Source organism: Carcharodon carcharias, chromosome 4 (genome assembly GCF_017639515.1).
Source record: "Carcharodon carcharias isolate sCarCar2 chromosome 4, sCarCar2.pri, whole genome shotgun sequence".
NCBI lineage: Eukaryota > Metazoa > Chordata > Chondrichthyes > Lamniformes > Lamnidae > Carcharodon > Carcharodon carcharias.
Window position 1 is genome coordinate 188,840,055 of NC_054470.1, and position 19,095 is coordinate 188,859,149.

The 19,095-nt window shown below is 43.8% G+C and overlaps 1 protein-coding gene across 5 annotated transcripts in view; it reads right to left on the bottom strand.

Moving 5' to 3' along the window:
* The window catches only part of htt (huntingtin), a 232,343-nt gene that overhangs the window by 56,989 nt on the left and 156,259 nt on the right, over nucleotides 1-19,095 (bottom strand). For 4 of the 5 annotated variants that reach the window (XR_005942751.1, XM_041185572.1, XM_041185571.1 and 1 more), the window contains 7 exons: nucleotides 18,187-18,210; nucleotides 15,452-15,568; nucleotides 13,835-13,957; nucleotides 10,825-11,063; nucleotides 8,527-8,669; nucleotides 7,210-7,417; nucleotides 528-666 (listed from right to left, as the gene is read on the bottom strand). Coding sequence is in view for 4 of the 5 variants with exons in the window: in XM_041185572.1 (XP_041041506.1) it covers nucleotides 528-666; nucleotides 7,210-7,417; nucleotides 8,527-8,669; nucleotides 10,825-11,063; nucleotides 13,835-13,957; nucleotides 15,452-15,568; nucleotides 18,187-18,210 (993 nt within the window). In the remaining variant the exon portion in view is untranslated. The remainder of the gene's footprint in view (nucleotides 1-527; nucleotides 667-7,209; nucleotides 7,418-8,526; nucleotides 8,670-10,824; nucleotides 11,064-13,834; nucleotides 13,958-15,451; nucleotides 15,569-18,186; nucleotides 18,211-19,095) is intronic. The other variant, XM_041185570.1, reaches the window with a different exon arrangement.

The following is a 19,095-nucleotide window of genomic DNA, read 5'->3' on the forward strand; positions in this document are numbered from 1 at the left end:
CAAAACAATAGAACAGACTCAAGAGGCCGGATTTTACTCCTGTTACGACTGAGAAGTTATGTAGAAAGAGCAGGAAACTGAGATCAGAAAGATGAAGAATTGCTGTAACTTAATAAAGTGGTGAAGCAAGGTACGATGGAACGAACTGCCTACGTTTCAACCAATTGCAGGACAGAGGGGAATGGATCGAGAACTAGAAATAGAATGGCGTCTTGCTGTTACAGAACGTTGGAGCGAGCTCAATGGGTCAAATGACCCTCTATATTTGTAAAGGTAAGAACTGGAAATTGAGATGAAAAAGATGCTTTCCACAAACAAAATGGATGAGTTACCCCAGTAGACCACAAGCCTATTCCTGCCCTTATGTTATAAGCGTAAAGATCAAAATATGGGAAGGCAACAGAGAGAGAAAACCAAGAGATTTATTATACCAACTAAGCTAATGATTCTTCTGTATGACGCATGTAGATTGGCAAAATCATAATCTTTTGCTTTAAAACTCAAAAGGAACTCTTAATGAATCTTACCACATAATCACAGAAAAGAATGAGAGCTCCTCTTCGAACTATTTCTCTATTGCACACACCCAGCTTAGAAGCAGATTTTGAATCTTCATTTTCAGATATCTGAGGACTCAGCAACTTAGTGCTGGACAAGCTGTGTCTCCTGTGTTTTAAAAAATGGATGAGATCTCACAAAAGTAACAGCACTTTTCTAATAAAATAAAATTTTGCCTCAAAGCAGCAACATTGGTTGTAAATACTGGAGATAGTCACATGATACAATTAAGGGCTTTTGCATTATAAGTTACAACACTGGCATCTACCGACGATGTGGAAAATTGACCAGCTATGTCCTGTTCACAAAAAGCAGGACAAATCCAATCTAGTCAATTATTGCCCCACGCTCGATCATCAGTAAAGTGATGGAAGGTGTCATCAACCATGCCATCAAGCGACACTTACACAGAATTAACCTGCGCATTGGTGCTCAGTTTTGGTTCGAGAGTTACTTGGCTCCTGGCCTCATTTCAGCCTTAGAAACATAGAAAACAGGAGTAGGCCATATGGCCATTCGAGCCAGCTCCGCCATTCATTATCACCATCGCTGATCATCCAACTCAATAGCCTGCTCCCCATACCACAGAATCACAGTGCAGAAGAGGCCCTTCAGCCCATCGAGTCTGCACTGACATGTGAGAAACACCTGACCTAACTACCTAACTCCATTTACCAACCCTTGTCCCATTGCCTTGTTATGATGTGCCAAGTGCTCATCCAGTTACTTCTTAAAGGATGTGAGACAACCCGCCTCCACCACCCTCCCAGGCAGCACATTCCAGACCATCACCACCCTCTGGGTAAATACGTTTTTCCTCATATCCCCCTAAACCTCCTGCCCCTCATCTTGAACTTATGTCCCCTTGTGACTGACCCTTCAAATAAGGGGAACAGCTGCTCCCTATCCAACCCTGTCCATGGCCCTCATAATCTTGTACACCTCCATCAGGTCGCCCTTCAGTCTTCTCTGCTCCAATGAAATCAACCCAAGTCTATCCAACCCCTCTTCATAACTTAAATGTTTCATACCAGGCAACATCCTGGTGAATCTCCTCTGCACCCGCTCCAGTGCAATCACATCCTTCCTATAATGTGGCAACCAGAACTATACACAGTACACCAGCTGTGGCCTCACCAAGGTTCTATACAACTCCAACATGACCTCCCTACTTTTGTAATCTTTGCCTTGATTGATAAAGGCAAGTGCTCCATATGCCCTTTTCATCACCCCAAGTTCCATACCTTCATCCTCATTCTCTTGGGTGAAGACGGATGTGAAGTATTTATTCAACACTCTACCGATGTCTTCTGGATCCACCCATAGATTGCCCCCTTGGTCCCTAATGGGCCCTACTCTTTCCCTGGTTATCCTCTTCCCATTGATATACTTATAGAATATCTTGGGATTTTCCCTACTTTTACCAGCCAGAGCTATCTCATATCCCCTCTTTGCTCTCCGAATTGCTTTCTTAAGCTCCACCCTGCACTTTATGTACTCCACTAATGCCTCTGCTGATTTGCTCCCATTGTACCTACTAAAAACCTCTCTTTTCCCTCTCATCGTATGCTGAATATCTCAAGTCATCCATGGTTCTCTGGGCTTGTTACTCCTTCCTATCACCCTAGAGGGAACATGTTGAGCCTGTACCCTTCCCATTTCCTTTTTGAACGCTCCCCACTGTTCCTTTGTAGATTTCGCCACAAGTAGCTGTTCCCAGTCTACCTTGGCCAGATCCTTCCTTATTTTACTAAAATCCACTCTCCCTCAATCCAAAACATTTTTTTGCAATTTGTCTATTTCATTGTCCGTAACAAGCTTAAGTTGTACCATGTTGTGGTCACTATCACTAAAATGCTTCCCCACCACCACCTCAGCCACCTGTCCGGCTTCATTCCCCAGAATTAGGTCCAGCACTGCGCCATCCCTTGTTGGACCCTCTACATATTGACCTAAAAAGTTCTCATGTACACTTTAAGAAATCCACTCCATCCAAGCCCTTAACACCATGTCTATCCCATTTAAAGTTGGGAAAGTTGAAATCACCTAATATAATTACCCTACTGTTATTGTTTTTACACACCTCCACACACACCCTTTGATCCCTTTCGCCCCAAGAGCTATATCTAACTCCTTCTTAAAAACATACAATGTTTTGGCCTCAGCTGCTTTCTGTGGTAGCAAATTCCACAGGCTCACCACTCTCAGGGTGAAGAAATTTCTCCTCATCTCAGTCCTCAATGGTCTACCCCATATCCTCAGACTGTGACCCCTGGTTCTGGACTCCCCACTATCGGGAACATTCTTCCTGCATCTACCCTGTCTAGTCCTGTTAGAATTTTATAGGTTTCTATGAGATCCCCCCTCATTCTTCTGAACTCCAGCGAATATAATCCTAATTGACTCAATCTCTTCTCATATGTCAGTCCCGCCATCCCAGGAATCAGCCAGGTAAACCTTCGCTGCACTCCCTCTATAGCACGTACATCCTTCCTCAGATAAGGAGACCAAAACTGCACACAATATTCCAAGTGTGGTCTCACCAAAGCCCTGTATAATTGCAGCAAGACATCCCTAATCCTGTACTTGAATCCTCTGGCTATGAAGGCCAACATACCATTTGCCTTCTTTACCGCCTGCTGCACCTGCATGCTTACCTTCAACGACTGGTGTACGAGGACACTCAGGTCTCGTTGCACCTTCCCCTCTCTCAATTTATAGCCATTCAGATAATAATCTGCTTTCCAGTTTTTGCTACCAAAGTAGATAACCTCACGTTCAACGACATTATACTGCATCTGCCATGCATTTGCCCACTCACTCAGCTTGTCCAAATCACACTGAAGCATCTCTGCATCCTCCTCACAGCTCACCCTTCCACCCAGCTTTGTGTCATCTGCAAATCTGGAGAAATTACATTTAGTTCCCTCACCTAAATCATTAATATATATTGTGAATAGCTGGGGTCCCAGCACCAATCCCTGCGGTACCCCACTAGTCACTGCCTGCCATTCGGAAGAAGACCCCTTTATTCCTATGTTTTGTTTCCTGTCTGCCAACCAGTTTTCTATCCATCTCATTACACTACCTCCAATCCCATGTGCTTTAATTTTACACGCTTATGTGGGACTTTGTCAAAAGCCTTCTGAAAGTCCAAATAAACCACATCTACTGGCTCACCCTCATCAACTGTACTAGTTACATTATCAAAAAATTCCAGTGGATTTGTCAAGCATGATTCCCTTTCGTAAATCCATGCTGACTCTGTCCGATTCTGCCACTGTTTTCCAAGTGCTCAGCTATTAAATCTTTTATAATGAACCCTAGAATTTTCCCCACTACCAAAGTCAGGCTGACTGGTCTATAATTCCCTGTTTTCTCTCTACCTCCCTTTTTAAGTAGTGGAGTTATATTAGCTACCCTCTAACCTGTAGGAACTGTTCCAGGGTCTATGGAATCTCAGATGATGACCACCAATGCATCCACGATTTTTAGGGCCACTTCCTTAAGTACTCTGGGATGTCGATTATTAGGCCCAGGGGATATTTCAGCCTTCAATCCCATCAATTTCTTCAACACCATTTCCCTACTAATGCTGATTTCTTTCAGTTCCTCCATCTCACTAAACCCTGTGTTCCCCAACATTTCTGGTATGTTATTGGTGTCCTCCTTTGCGAAGACAGAACCAAAGTATGTATTTAGTTGGTCAGCCATTTCTTTGTTTCCCATTTCAGACTGTAAGGGACCTACATTTGTCTTCACCAATCTTTTTCTCTTCACATGCCTATAGAAACTTTTACAGTCAGTTTTTATGTTCCCTGCAAGCTTACTCTCGTACTCTATTTTCCCTTTCTTAATCAATCCATTGGTTCCCCTTTGCTGAATTCTAAAATGCTCCCAATCCTCAGGTCTGTTATTATTTTGGCCAATTTGTATGCCTCTTCTTTGGATCTAATATTATCTCTCATTTCCCTTGTAAGCCATGGTTTGGACACCTTACCTGTTTTACTTTTGCGCCAGACAGGAATAAACAATTGTTGCGGTTCACCAATGTGCTCTTTGAATGTTTGCCATTGCCTATCCACCGTCATCCCGTTAGGTAACGTTTCCCAATCCATCAAAGCCAACTCGGGTCTCACACCATCGTAGTTTCCTTTATTAAGATTCAGGACCCTAGTCTCAGAATCAACAACGTCACTCTCCATCTTGATGAAGAATTCTGTGATATTATGGTCGCTCATCCCCAAGGGGCCTCGCACAACTAGATTGCCAATTATTCCTTTCTCATTACACAATACCCAGTCTAGGATTGCCTGTTCTCTAGTTGGTTCCTCAATGTATTGGTCCAGAAAACCATCCTAAAACACTCCAGGAATTCCCCCTCGACGGCACTGTTACTAATTTGATTTGCCCAACCTATATGCAGATTAAAGTCACCCATAATTACAGATGTTCCTTTATTGCATGCTCTCTAATTTCCTGTTTAATGCCATTCTCAACATCACCTCTACAGTTTGGGGGTCTATATACAACCCCTTGCTCCAAACATGGACATAAGAACTGAACTCATGAGGCAAGACAGCATTTGACCCAATGGGGCATCAAGGAGCCTTATCAAAATTGAGGTCCATGGGAACGAGGGAAAAAACTCTTCATTACCCGGAGCAATACCTAGCACAAAGGGAGATGGTTGTGGTTGTTGGAAGCCAATCATCTCAGTCCCAACACATCACTGCAGGAAGTCCTCAGGGTAGTGGCCTGGGCCCAACCATTTTCAGCTGCTTTATCAATGACCATCCATCCATCATAAGGTCTGAAGTGGGGATGTTTGCATAATGTTCCCTACTATTTGCAACTCCTCAGCTACTGAAGCAGTCTGTGTCCAGGGGCAGCAAGACCTGGACAGCATACAGACTTGGGTTAGAAGTGGCAAGTAACATTTGCCCCACACAAGTGCTGGACAATGACCATCAAGAGAGAATCTAACCACCACTGAATCCCTAACTATCAATATCCTGGGGGCTACCTTGACCAGAAACTGAACTGGACTAGCCATATAAATACTGTGACTGCAAGAGCAGGTGTGATCTACATACAAGACACACTGCAACAACTCACTAGCCTCCTTTGATAGCACCTTCCAAACCCAGAACCTCTAACACCTAGAAGGCCAAGGGTAGCAAACAAATGGGAACACCATCACCATCCAGGCCACACACCATCCTGACTTGGAACTGTATCACCGTTCCTTCACTGTTACTGCAGCAAAATCTAGGAACTCCCTTCCTTATAGCACTGTGGATGTACCTCCACCACACAGACTGCAGCGGTTCAAGAAGGCAGCTCACCATCACCTCCTGAAGAGCAACTAGGGATGGTTAACAAACGTTAGCCTAGCCAGCAACACCCACATCCCATGAACAAATAAAACAAAGTAATTGGGAGGATAGGAAAACAAGCACACAGCCTGCTCAGTCATAGACTGGGAGGAACCGGAAAGGGAGAGTCAGACTGAACAACCTATGCCCAAATCAGGATGTTGTATAAGTTGGAACTGATAATGTTCTCACAATATTTCCATTGATCAAGGGGGATGGATCATGAGGTCACTGGTATGGGAGACAACCAAGTGAATTGCTCTGCGCAGGAACAATGTAACCTCTCAGGAACAGATAACCACAATACCCTTTTTATTTTAAAAACAAGAATAGCTAATCATCATAACATTAGCTGCTTTAATCTACTGCTCTATAGTAGAGGAAGGGCACGAGCACACCACATGCAGAGATAAACGAGCATTCCACAAGCAATAGGACATAAGCACCACAACTAACAGGGTATAAGCATACCGCAAGCAGAAAAGCACCGGTGTGCGACCAACAGGATGCAAGCATGCCACAAGCAGAAGGGTTGTGAGCAGATGGGCACAAGCATGTTGAGAGTGGACTGGTGCGTGCGCACCGTGAGTGGAATGGCATGGCACACAACCAACAGGCTGCAAGCATGTCACAAGCAGAAGGGCACAAGCTCACTGTGACCAGAAGGGCGGGAGTGTGCCAGGCACGAGAACACCGCAAACAATAGGGTATGAGCATGCCATGAGTGGAAGAACATGAGCAGGGTCTGAGCGCGCGGCCAACAGGGGGCGCTCACACGACTGAAAGGGATAGAGCAAGAGTGATGGAGTCCAAGCACATGAATGAAACTGACAAAGCTAGTCACGTACCAGAGAACAGTTGAACAAAAAATGGCACCAAGCCAAAGGAGGAGGCATTACTACAGGGTACCAAACATTTGGTTAGAGGTGTAATTTTAAGCAGCATCTTAAAGAAGGGAGAGGTGGAGACGTTTAAGGTGGGAACTCCAGAGCTTAGGGCCTCAGCAAATGAAGGCACAGCCGCTAATAGTGGGTAAGGAAAGAGGGGGGTGTACCAGGGGTAGAGATCACAGAGCATTGTAAGGCTGGAGGAGATTAAAGAGATGAGGAGGGTGGAAGCTGTAGAGGGAACCGAATACAATGCTGCAGAACAAAGAGTCAATGTATTTTATCAGCTTTATTCCTTTTGCGCTCAGACGGATTTTGAATGTAAGGGGCACGAAGTGCAGATGCTGCTATGCTTCACAGGGACTCGAGAACCTATTGTTACTTACTTCGGGGTCTGATGCACCTCTGACCACCAGCTGTAATTTGTGTAGTTCACGAGCAACAGGATTTGGCACCAAAGCAGCACCAGGGACGGGTGAGTGGGAATTATGGACTGAACCAAAGCATTCAAGCTTTCCAATGTGTAAAAGCTCCCATCAGAGCCATTCCCCACAATCAGTCTGGTGGCAGCTGCAGTGATTCTTCGAAACATCCCTGAGAGAAAAAAAGAAATGCATTTATATAGCGCCTTTCATGACCTCAGGGTCCCCAAAGTTCTTTGCAGCCTGTGAAGTATTTTTGAAGCGTAATCACTGTTGCAATGTAGGAAACACAGCAGCCAATTTGTACACAGAAAGTCCCAGGAGCAGCAATGGCAATAATGACTAGATAAATTTAACACTTGTTAGCAATGTTGATTGAGGGATATATATTCTTTCGGACATCAGGGAGAACCCTCATGCTCTTCTTCAAAATAGTGGTATGAGATCATTTACATCCACCTAAGGGGGCAGACAGGGCCCTGGGTTCAATGTCTGGTGTGAAATACGGGACCTCCGATAATACAGCACTCCCCTCAGTAACACACAGGAAGCATCAGCCCAGATTCAGGAGTTCAAGGCTCTGGAATGACTCAAAAGGTACTGAGAAGGTGCTGCATCATCCGCACTGCCGTCTTTCAGTTGGGACATTCATCCAAAGCCCTGCCCATTCATAAGACCATAAGACGTAGGAGCAGAAGTATGCCATTAAGCCCATCAATGAGATCATGGCTGATCTGATAATCTGAACTCCACTTTCCTGCCTTTCCCATAAGCCTTGATTCCCTTACTGATTGAAAATCTGTATCTCAGTCTTGAATGTACTTATCGACCCAGCCTCTACAACCCTCTGTAGTAAAGAATTCCGCAGATTCACTACCCTCAGAAGAAATTCCTCTTCATCGCTGTCTTAAATGGGCGCTTCCTTACTCTTGAGGTTATGCTCTCTGGTCCTAGACTCTCCCGCAAGGGTAAACAACCTCTCAGCAATTACCCTGTCAAGCCCCCCAAGCATCTTATATGTTTCAATAAGGTCACCTTTCATTCTTCTAAACTCCAATAAGTACAGGCCCAACCTACTCACTCTACTCAGCAGAAAATAAGGCTGGAATAAGAACACATTAATAATGGAAGAAGTTCAAATGTACCAAGTAGCCTTCTTCAGTTGAATGTATTCGAGTGATGGCCCAAGCATAAACACAAGACCCATGCTGGCATTTATTAAAATATCGCAAAAATATTTCAACTAGTAAAATGGCTTCCAGGAAGGACCAGTGACTTTACCTGACTTGAAGATATGTATGAGGCACATAAGCAGAGTGCCAACCTGCTGACAGTAAAAGGAATGCTGCTGTTCACTCATGTCCACTTTCAGCTGTTTGTTCACGATGTCCTCCAGGAGGATCCCCACCATCTGTAACAGGAACCTGCACAAGGAGAAGATGCACCAGTCAGTTCTCCACAACTAGACATCCCAGGAAAAGCAAATCCATAAAAATATAAGTTGAGCAGACTGTTAAAAATACGTGCAAGATCCTTGGCTTTATAAATGGAAGCAGAGTTATGCTAAATCTAACTACTGGTTAGGCCTCAGCTGATGTATTGCATCCAGTTCAGGGTAACTCACTGCAGGAAGGGTGTCAAGGTCTTGGCGAGGGTACAAGAGGTGGTTTATCAGGAATGAAGGTCTTCAATTGTGTGGAGAAACTAGAGAACTGGGCTGAACCTTAGAACAGAGGACATTAGGGGAGATTTGATGGGGGTGTTTCAAATAATCAATTGCATTGACAGAGTACACAGGGGGAAACTGTTCTGCTGCCAGGAAGTCAGTAGCCAGATGTAAAGTAATTGGTTAAAAAAAATGCAGAGAGAAGATTTTACCCAGAGAATTATTATGATCTAGAATTAACTGGCTGAGGGGGCAGTGGAAGCAGATTCTATAGTCACTTAAATAAGGAATTGCATCTCTACTTAAAATGGAAAAAATTTCAGGACTATAGGAAAAGTGCAAAGAACTGAGGCTAATTAGTAGCCCTTTAAGAGAACCAACACAGGCATGAAGGGGTGAATGATGTCCTGTGTTTTTTGACTCTATGATTTGATAGTGCACACTTCTTGTTGTCACACTTAATGTGTGCCAGCTTAGAAGGGTAGAAGGTAAAGGCTGGCAAGTTTTTGTCCAAGGAGAATGTCACAGCCAAGCTCAAGGCTCTCTTCACTCAATGCCTTATCTTCACTACAAGCAGAGGTCTGGGATAGCAATCAGCAGTATGAGCGCTGGTTAACCTAGGAACCCAAAGGCCAACTGATGTATCCCAGCTGAGACAGCTAACTTGACATACAACTAAGAGTTGAATCAATGATCGTCTCATTGACGTGGTTCAGTTACATGCTGCCTCAATCATATCAACTATCAGTCAGTCCTCTTTCTTAAGTCTTGCTGCCTATTCCCATACATGCAGCTCACCACACCAGTTGTACTGGTTAAGGGTGCATCTATTATCATCTCCAATCTCAGACAGACTGAACCGTTAAGCCAGTTATGTAGGTCCCTTGCACAACTTCCAATTGGGTAGATTTTAATCTCACCTTAGACAAGAATATCCTGCATTTATTCAACTCTTCAGAGTACTAACAATCCAAAGGATTTCACACAAGAGAAATTAGCATTGAACAGTAGAAGTAGGAGAAGGGATGGCTTAAAGCATCTGAAGAGATGAGTTACAAGAAGTCTTTTAAAGACAGACAATGGAGCTGGGGTGTTTAGGGAGGAGAGTGGGGCCAAAATGATTGACAGTTAGGCCACCAAAGGCAAAGCTTCCAATAACGTCAATGGCAAGATGGTCTCCCAGCAACCCTGATTCTCTTTCCCCATGAAGATGATGCCTGACGTCTGCTGGGCCCCACCCTGCAAGAGGATGGTCCAAAATCAGCAATCCTGCTGCTCCTGGGAGCAAAAATTAAACTTTGACCCCAAGCTATGTAAAAGATGCTCCTCCATTTACCTGAGATCTTCATCCATAGAAAGCAGCTAAAATGCAGATGATTGGTACCTGATATATCTAATCGTATGCTACTATTTCAAACTCTAGGTGTTTCAAAAACATATTACGAAGTGTAAAGTCCAAATATTATGTTTCTTAATGGAACAAATATTTGGTTTTACTATGCAAGGGGGCTTTGGGTATCTTGCACAACAGTCCACAATTTTGTTTTAGGAAAATCTGACTTGCATTTCTCACATATCTCTCTAAATGCTTGACATACAATGAAATACTTTGAAATGCAGTCACCTTTATTAACATGACAGCTACTTTGCACACAGCAGGGACTCTCAAATAGCTAAAATCACTTGTTAATTTACTTTTAATGAAAGTAGGTTCGGTTTGACGCCTCATTGACCATATGGCACCTCAAACAATGCGGCACTCCCTCAATAGTGCATCACAATGTCAGTCTATGCACAAGGTGTTGGACTAGGGCTGGAACCTATGTCCTTTGACCCGGAGGTAGAAGCAGCAACCTGAGTGTGTTTGCTACACTGCCTTGTCACTTTACTAGAACTTAGCAAGCCATGAGTACCTGGCAAAAGTTTCTTCTGGTAGATGTTTGTTCTGTGTCTCTTCATCTTGCTCCTTTGGTGGGATGATCTGATTCCCTCGGTCCCTCAACACACTTATGTTCTGGCAGGAAATCAAATAAGGGGACAGGGCCAATTCCTGAATCCGCGACAGGACAATATCCTCGGTGGACTGAGAAATAAGGACACGCAGGATAGCTAGGATGCCCGATATCCAAAGCTGAACTGTTCCTACTGATGCCTACAAAAGAAACAGTTTCCAATTATTACTCCATTGGTACACTTTTGCAAGGGAAAAAAAAAATTATCTTTTGACTTCAAGATTTCAGAAGTCATATTCACAAATTGAACATGGTGCCTGCTTTCTGAATGCAGTAACAGCCAACAACTACTCCCAACCAACTCCAATACAAGGGTAGGGTCTTTGCACCTAAAGCAACACAGCAACTCAACCTCAGGCCTCAATAAATAATTTTCATTGATATCATGCCATTATCATATTAAAGTGCCCAAGGCTGCTTCACAGGAGCATTATGGAACAAAGCTCGACACCGAGCCACATAAGGAGATGTCAGGTCAGATGGCCAAAAGCTTGGTCAAAAGTTGTAGGTTTTAAGGATTGTTGTAAAGGGGGAAGAGAGGAAGATAGGTGGAGAGATATAGGACAGTGATTTCAGAGGTGAGGGCCTAGGCAGCTGAAAGGCTGCAGGGCTGAAGAAATTACAAAGCTAGGAAGGAATGAGGACATAAAGCAATTGGAAAATAAGGAATTTTAAATGAGTTTTAAGCTCAAGACATTGCTTAACTAAGAGACACTACAAATGAGAGCAGAGGGTGGATGGGTGAAAGATCCAAGTTTGTGGATGACAGAATGTGAGAGACCAGCCAGCAGTGCATTTGAAAAGTCAAGTCTAGAAGTAATGAAGATTTCTAAAGCCATGCAGAGTGTTTTTTTTTTAAATTCATTCATGGAATGTAGGCATCACTGGCTAGGCCAGCATTTATTGCCCATCCTTAATTGCCCTTGAGAAGATAGTGGTGAGCTGCCTTCTGGAGCTGATGCAGTCCATGTGCTGTCAGGGAGGGAGTTCCAGGATTTTGACCCAGCGGCAGGGTAAGAATTGCGATATATTTCCAAGTCAGGATGGTGATTGGCTTGGAGGGAAACATCCCGGTGGTGGTGTTCCACGTGTCGACTGCCCTTGTCCTTCTAGATGGTAGCATTCGTGGGTTTGGAAGGTACTATCTAAGGAGCCATGGTGAGTTCCTGCAGTTCATCCTGTAAATGGTACACACTGCTGCTACTGTGCTTCAGTGATGGCGGGAGTGAATGTTTGCAAATAGGGTGCCAATCAAGCAGGCTGCTTCATCCTGGATGATGTTAGGAGATAGAGATAGTTTAATTTGTATTTGGTGGGTGTTAGGAATGAGTTTTAGCTTTAATGTTCAAGATTAATTTGTATTTCTGTATCTGTGTTAAGAAAAGGTCAAGTAGAGTTTTAGTTTCACATTAAAAGGTGCCTGCATTTCTAATGAGGGTCTACGGCTGTAAGAGGAGTTAAGCAAACACAAGAATAGAATGACTGGACTGATGCCTAGCAACAGGGGTCCAGGGAGGCAGGTCCATCTCACAGACACACAGAGGACAAACTAGAAACAACGTTTTTGAGTTGTTTTGAAGATAGCTGCCAGGCAGAAGGCGCATAGAAGGCTCAGATAGCCAGTTCGAAACTAAAGCTGGTTGAAAGTAGCTGCCAGGGGCAGACTGAAGCAAAGGCGACAGACAGCCAGTCCCAAGCTAAGGAAAAAAGTCCCCAAAAATCCAAGGGAGTGGAAGAGGAGAAAGTCCCAAGCAGACCTTCTAGTCAAAGGAAGGACAGGAACCTGAAAAAGGTCCTGTTAAGTGAAGTTAAGCGTGAGGGGCAGAGAAAGGTTCCAAGCTTCAAACTTAAAGTTCCAAGCTGCAGGAAGCAGAGTCAAAGTGATATAAAGGCTTCTGAGATGTCAGAAGGTCAGATGTCAGTTGCCAAAGAGGCAACTGAAGGCCTATAACTCTGCAATAGGCATGTGAAGCAGTGGTGTACTGTTGGCAGCTGAGTCAGTAAGTGAGTGTGCGTGGAAGACAGCTTGAACGCATGTGGTGACTCAGGGGAGAGGAACATTGGAAGGAGAGTTCGAAACTCTGGAGGCAGACCCTTATGGAAGGCATCTGAGAGAATGCGTCGGTTTGGGAGAAGCTTCCAAGGTGAATTCTTGGAGAGTGGAGACTGGAAACCCTTGTGTGACAGGCGGAGTTCATTGAGACTGATTGGCTCACAGTGCGACAAGCATCTTGGGTGGGTGGGTGCGGGGGGGAGGGGGGAGAGGTGATTAGCATCTGGGGGGCGCAGGCAGTGGAGGAGAGATCCATAGCATCTGGAGTGGCATCTGTCACTTGGTTTCAGAGTGTGGTGTGTCTGACCACAGGTACTGTACTTACTGTGAACATTACAGTATAAGATAGCTTTTGTAGTTTGTGTTATCCTTACAAATCTGTATATATCTCTAAAGGCAATAGTTGTGAGTGAAGGAATATTGTAATATAGTTCATCTTTTCTTATTTAATAAATGTTTTCTGCTTTTGTTAAAAGTTCACTAGCTGACTCCGTTGACTCTGTTCAGTAGCTACTCTCCATGCATCTAAACAAACAAAAGAAAGTTAGGATCTAAGGAGCTGGGTTGCACCCCGGGATCAGGTTTGTCCAGTAGTAACCTCAGTTGGGGATCATAACAATGTAGTCAAGTTTCTTGTGTGTTGTGGGAGCTGCACTCATCCAGGCAAGTGGAGAGTATTCCATCACACTCCTGACTTGTGCCGAGCAGATGTGGACAGGCACTGGGGAGTCAGGAGGTGAGTTACTCGCCACAGGATTCCTAGTCTCTGACCTGCTCTTGTAGCCACAGTATTTATATGGCTAGTCCAGTTCGGTTTCTGGTTAATGATAACCCCCAGCTTGTTGATAGTTGGCTTACCAGGGTGCCAGGCATTGCAAACATACTCTTCAGCAACATGTCGACAGGTCGCAGTGATGAGGGTGCCACTGTCTCAAAGAGTGTATTCAGCACCCCTAAGGCCTCATGTGAATCAAGATGCATCTACCACAAACAAAAACAGGCAATGATGCAAATATATTTATATCCATTCTTTCCACAAGATGGAAAACTGAGCTCAAGTTCATTGAGTCAGCTTCCAAAATTTGCAACTTTAATCATACCTACAAATTCCCCCATGCCTTGTTCCTTCTTACCTTTGCAACCTCCTTCTGCCCATTCGAGCCAAGCTTGCTCTGTCAGCTCTTCCAACTCTGGGCTAATGTAGGACACCCCTTTCCCTCACCATCAGGGAGAGAGCCTTCAGTCATTACACTTCTGTACTTTGGAATAGTTTTTAACCCTTAAAACTTGCTCAAACTCTATCTTCAAAAGTAGGCTCAAAGTTTTATACTGCATTTAACTCCCCTCCCCAATGAAGCACTGTGGGGGTGTCTCACTATGTTGAAGGAACTGTGTGCATTAGATAGTTGTACTAGTACCCTGCAGGGGCCAGGAGTTTCTGCTTGACTGAGCTGGTTTCATCAGCACAATTCACAGAAGACTCTGGAATTTTCTACAAAAATGTATATTCCACTTAACTCAAGTTTCTACAATTTTTGCACTAGTTTTAACAAAATTGTCTGGAAGCAAGCCCCACCCACAAAATTGGCTACTTGCCCAGAGTGAATTAACCATCATTGGGGATTCCGGTAACGGTGACCCTTTGCAGGCCTTTAGGAATGCTTTAAAAATTAAACTGGCTCTTTTGGCCACTTTTGCCCAAAGAAACTAAAGGGTACATTTTAATAACTTTTAAATGTGACTTTTATTTTAATTTACTTAAGAAACTGACCCCAATATCACTAGAAAATAAGTGCGTTTTTTTTTAAACAGTGACTGTCATTGATGTAAACCAGATTAGAGAGAGGTGGTGGATTGGCGGTGAGTAAAATACTTTGTTTTCTCTAACTAACCTATTTCAGTTACTTTAACAAAACTTCAAGCTGCCACTTAAGGGAAAATTTTAAAGCAAATTTTTTAAAAATGCTTCAACGCGCTGCCCGATTGCACTGGGCCTTAGTAGATTTTGCATTCGATGATAATGAAGAGTTTCAGTGGAAACTCGAGAAGAAAATTTTAAGACAGACGCAATTTGCACCAGAATTGGCAACTGCGCCCAAAGTGGAAACTCTAAACCTGGATTTTTACATAGAATTTACAGCAGAGCAACAGGCCTTTCAGCCCAATTAACCCTTGCTGTTATTTATGCTCCACACAAGCCTCCTCCCACCCATCTTCATCAAACTCCATCAGCATATATCCTTCTATTCCTTACCTGTTTATCTAACTTTCCCCCTTAATTGCATCCATTGCTCTCCCCAACTGTCCCTCGTGGTGATGAGCTCCACATTCTCACCACTGTCTGGGTAAAAATCCTTTCTGCACCTCTGCATGCAATACAAAACCAAACCACGAGGCGCAAGAAAAGCGCGTGAAATAGTGCAAGCCGCTCACGAATCTTTTTGCAGCAGAGCCTCCTTATATGCCTGTCTGTACCTGTTGTTTAGCCAGCAACGGTAGAATCATGTCAGCTATCTGACGGGAGAGGCGTTTCCATTTATCCTCATTCTCCTTGTGACACTGTTGCAACACCAGGATCAACATCTCCAAGACCTGCAATAACCAAAAAAAAAAATGCAGCAGTTAACATTATTCTTTCCACCTGCCCTGCACTTACGGCGCATTTCGTGTCACTGTTCGAGAGATACGAGAGTCTGAGGGAGAGCTGAAATGGCGGTTTCCCCCCTCCTCACAGGAAACGTAGAGATGGAGAGGAGGAGAGGGAAGAAAAAAAAACCCTAAACCTAAAAAATTCCCGCTGCTTTTACACTGATGCTTGTTGAATCGAGGTTGAGAGGGGCCAGTTTTTAAATCCTCACCCCTTGTTTGCACCATATACAAGGCAACTTTAATTTATGTAATGCCTCTAACATAGTGAAATGTCCCAAATGCTTCACAGGCGCACCATCAAGTAGAATTTGACACCATGCCACTTAAGGAGATACTAGGACAGGTGATTCAAAGCATGGAGCAAGTAGGAGGTTTTAAGGGACATTTTGAAAGAGCTGTGAGGGATAGGGAGGTGAGATTCAAGGAGGTAACTTCCAATGATTAGGGCCTTGCCATCTGAAGTGAAGGCCATAATGGCGGAGTGATGAAAACTGGGAATGCACAGGGACCAGAATTGGGAAAGCGCAGATATCTAGGAATATCTAGATATTCAGCCACTCGAGCTTGTTCTGCCATTCAATTAGATCATGGCTAATCTGCACTTCAACTTGATAAGCCTCGATACCCTTAATTAACAAAAATGAATTGATCTCAGTCTTCAACATTTTAGTCGACTCCTGGCACCCACAGCCTTTTGGGGCAGAGTTCCAGATTTCCAACACCCTTTATGTGAAAAACAGCTTTTTGCAACTAAACCCAATTATCAGAGTCTATGAAACATTCCTCCAGTCAGAGGAACAATAAGAGGCTATTCAGCCCTTCTATCCTGTTCTACTATTATTACATCACAGCTGATCTATATGCTAACTCCATTTACCGGCCTCAGTTCCATATCCCTTTACATACTTAAATGGCAAAAAGCTTTTAGTTTGTCTTGAACATTTTTTTATCAACCCAAAATCCACAGCTTTATCCAGGAAGTGTTCAGAATTTCCACTGCACTTTAGGTGAGAGTGCTTCAGGATTTCATGGCCTTGATATAATTTTACACTTAAATCCCCTTGTTCTGGATTCTAACTCTGGTTCTCTTGCCAGTTTGAGAACTTTAGACCCAGTTTTGTGCAAGTACAAATCTGCCAACTGGATAAGAAAGTTGACTTAGTTGCATAAACATAAAGAGTCCATGAACCATTCTCCCTGAATCGCAAATAAATGGAGTTTCCGGTGCTCAACAAAATCAGTCAATAGTCAATCTAAAGGTAGGAGAACATATTTATTACCTGAAGAGGGAGGAACAGTGGGAAGAGGAGAAAGCAAAGGATGTTTTCTTCTGAAGATTCTGTGTTCCTGCCACCTCCAACCTCCACCAAACAAACACGTGGGAGGGTTGATCAGTTAGTTCGCAGATGACACGAAAATTGATGAGGTGGTAAATAGTGAGGAGGATAGCCTTAGATTACAGGAGGATGTAGACGGGCTGGTCAGATGGGCTGATCAGTGGCAAATGGGATTTAATCCGGATAAGCGTGAGGTGATGCACTTGGGCAGGACAAACAAGGCACGGGAATACACTATGAATGGTAGGACCCTGGGAAGTACCGAGGATCAGAGGGACCTTGGTGTGCATGCCCACCGGTCCCTTAAGGTAGCGGGACAGGTAGATAAGGTGGTTAAGAAGGCATGTGGGATACTTGCCTTTATTAGCTGAAGCATAGAATATAAGAGCAGGGAGGTTATGCTGGAACTGTATAAAATGCTGGTTAGGCCACAGCTAGAGTATTGCATGCAGTTCTGGAATCTGCATTATAGGAAGGATGAGACTGCACTAGACAGAGTGCAGAGGAGATTTACCAGGATGTTGCCTGGACTGGAGAGTTTTAGTTATGAGGAGAGATTGGATAGACTGGGGTTATTTTCCCTGGAGCACAGGAGATTGAGGGGGGACATGATTGAGGTGTATAAAATTATAAGGGGCTTAGATAAAGTTGGCAAGAAGGAACTTTTCCCCTTGGTGGAGGGATCAATAGCCAGGGGGCATAGATTTAAGGTAAGGGGGAGGAGTTTTAGAGGGGATGTGAGGAAGAATCTTTTCACCCAGAGGGTGGTGGGAATCTGGAACTCACTGCCTGAAAGAGTGATAGAGGCAGAAACCCTCATAAATTTAAGAAGTATTTGGACGTGCACTTGAGATGCCATGGCATACAAGGCTATGGGCCTAGTGCTAGAAAATGGGAGAAGAATAGTTAGGTCCTTGCTTGACCAGAGCAGACTCAATGGGCCGAAGGGCCTTTTGCTGTGCTGTAAACCTCTATGACAATGATTATGACTAACATTGTAATTCAGGGCCAATGATATTTTAAATGCACGCAGTTACAGTACAACACCAGGCACTCCCAGGTCAGCAATTTACAATGGGCAGCGGCAATACAGAGCTCCCACTGGACTTAACCATCAACTCAGCGAGAGCTCCACAAACAGGTCAAATTCAACACTGTTTCTGAATGCTGAAAAGCTTGTCACAACAATTTTAACCATATAAGAATTAAACCTGCAATTCTTACCATTTCAAGATGTTTACTGCAGCTCTATTTAAAAAAAGAAAACTATGTTTATTAGAGCATTTGAGCTAACAAGACATGACAATTGCTACACTGCAATTCTAATGAGCTGGAGCCACTGTGAAGTTATCACTCAGCTCGATGCTATTAATTGTTCTTTCATAAGTGCAGGAAGTTAATCTGTCTAAATCAGTACATTTCAAATACTTAAAACAGACATAGAAGTGGAACTTGGAATGAGACATGCATCTGATGAAGCAGAGGCCAGACTATACACCAGGAACACAATGGTATGAAACACAAACAGGAATTGGTGGAGATAGCAGGTCCGTGAGCACTTCAAAAAGAGATAGTCTACACCAGAACCGTCAACCTTACATGTGTAAAAGGTCTACACGCAGAGGATTAATTATCAGTTTTCTATACAGCTGCTGACAGGTGTGCTGCGCATTTCCAGATCCAATTCCAGATTCTTAGCATATGCAGGGGTATTTTTTAAGTCTCTGCAGATGGAAGCAGATGGAAAGCAAGGGAAGTGAGGGGGACAGCAGGCCAGGTAACAAGATCAATAAGGATGGCACACAGTAAGTACAGGACAAAACATTCCAGCCGTAGAGTCATGGAAACATCCAAGGGACACCTGAATATGAAGCACTTGTATGGGAGGTTGTAAAGTAAGGAAGTAGATCAAAAAGCCTTTAGGACGCTGGGAGGTAATGCTAAAGTGATCTCCAAGCATTACTCTCCACTTTTGAGTTTTTCTCTCCCCATGGACTGGTGACAAGAGTCACGCAGGAGGGCAAATGGAAAAGAGGCAATCGTTTTTCATGCCTCCTAAGTTCCACTAAATTTGGACAAATTAGAGATAGGGAGACAGCTACTTCCTGATGCGACCCATGCACAATGAATGAA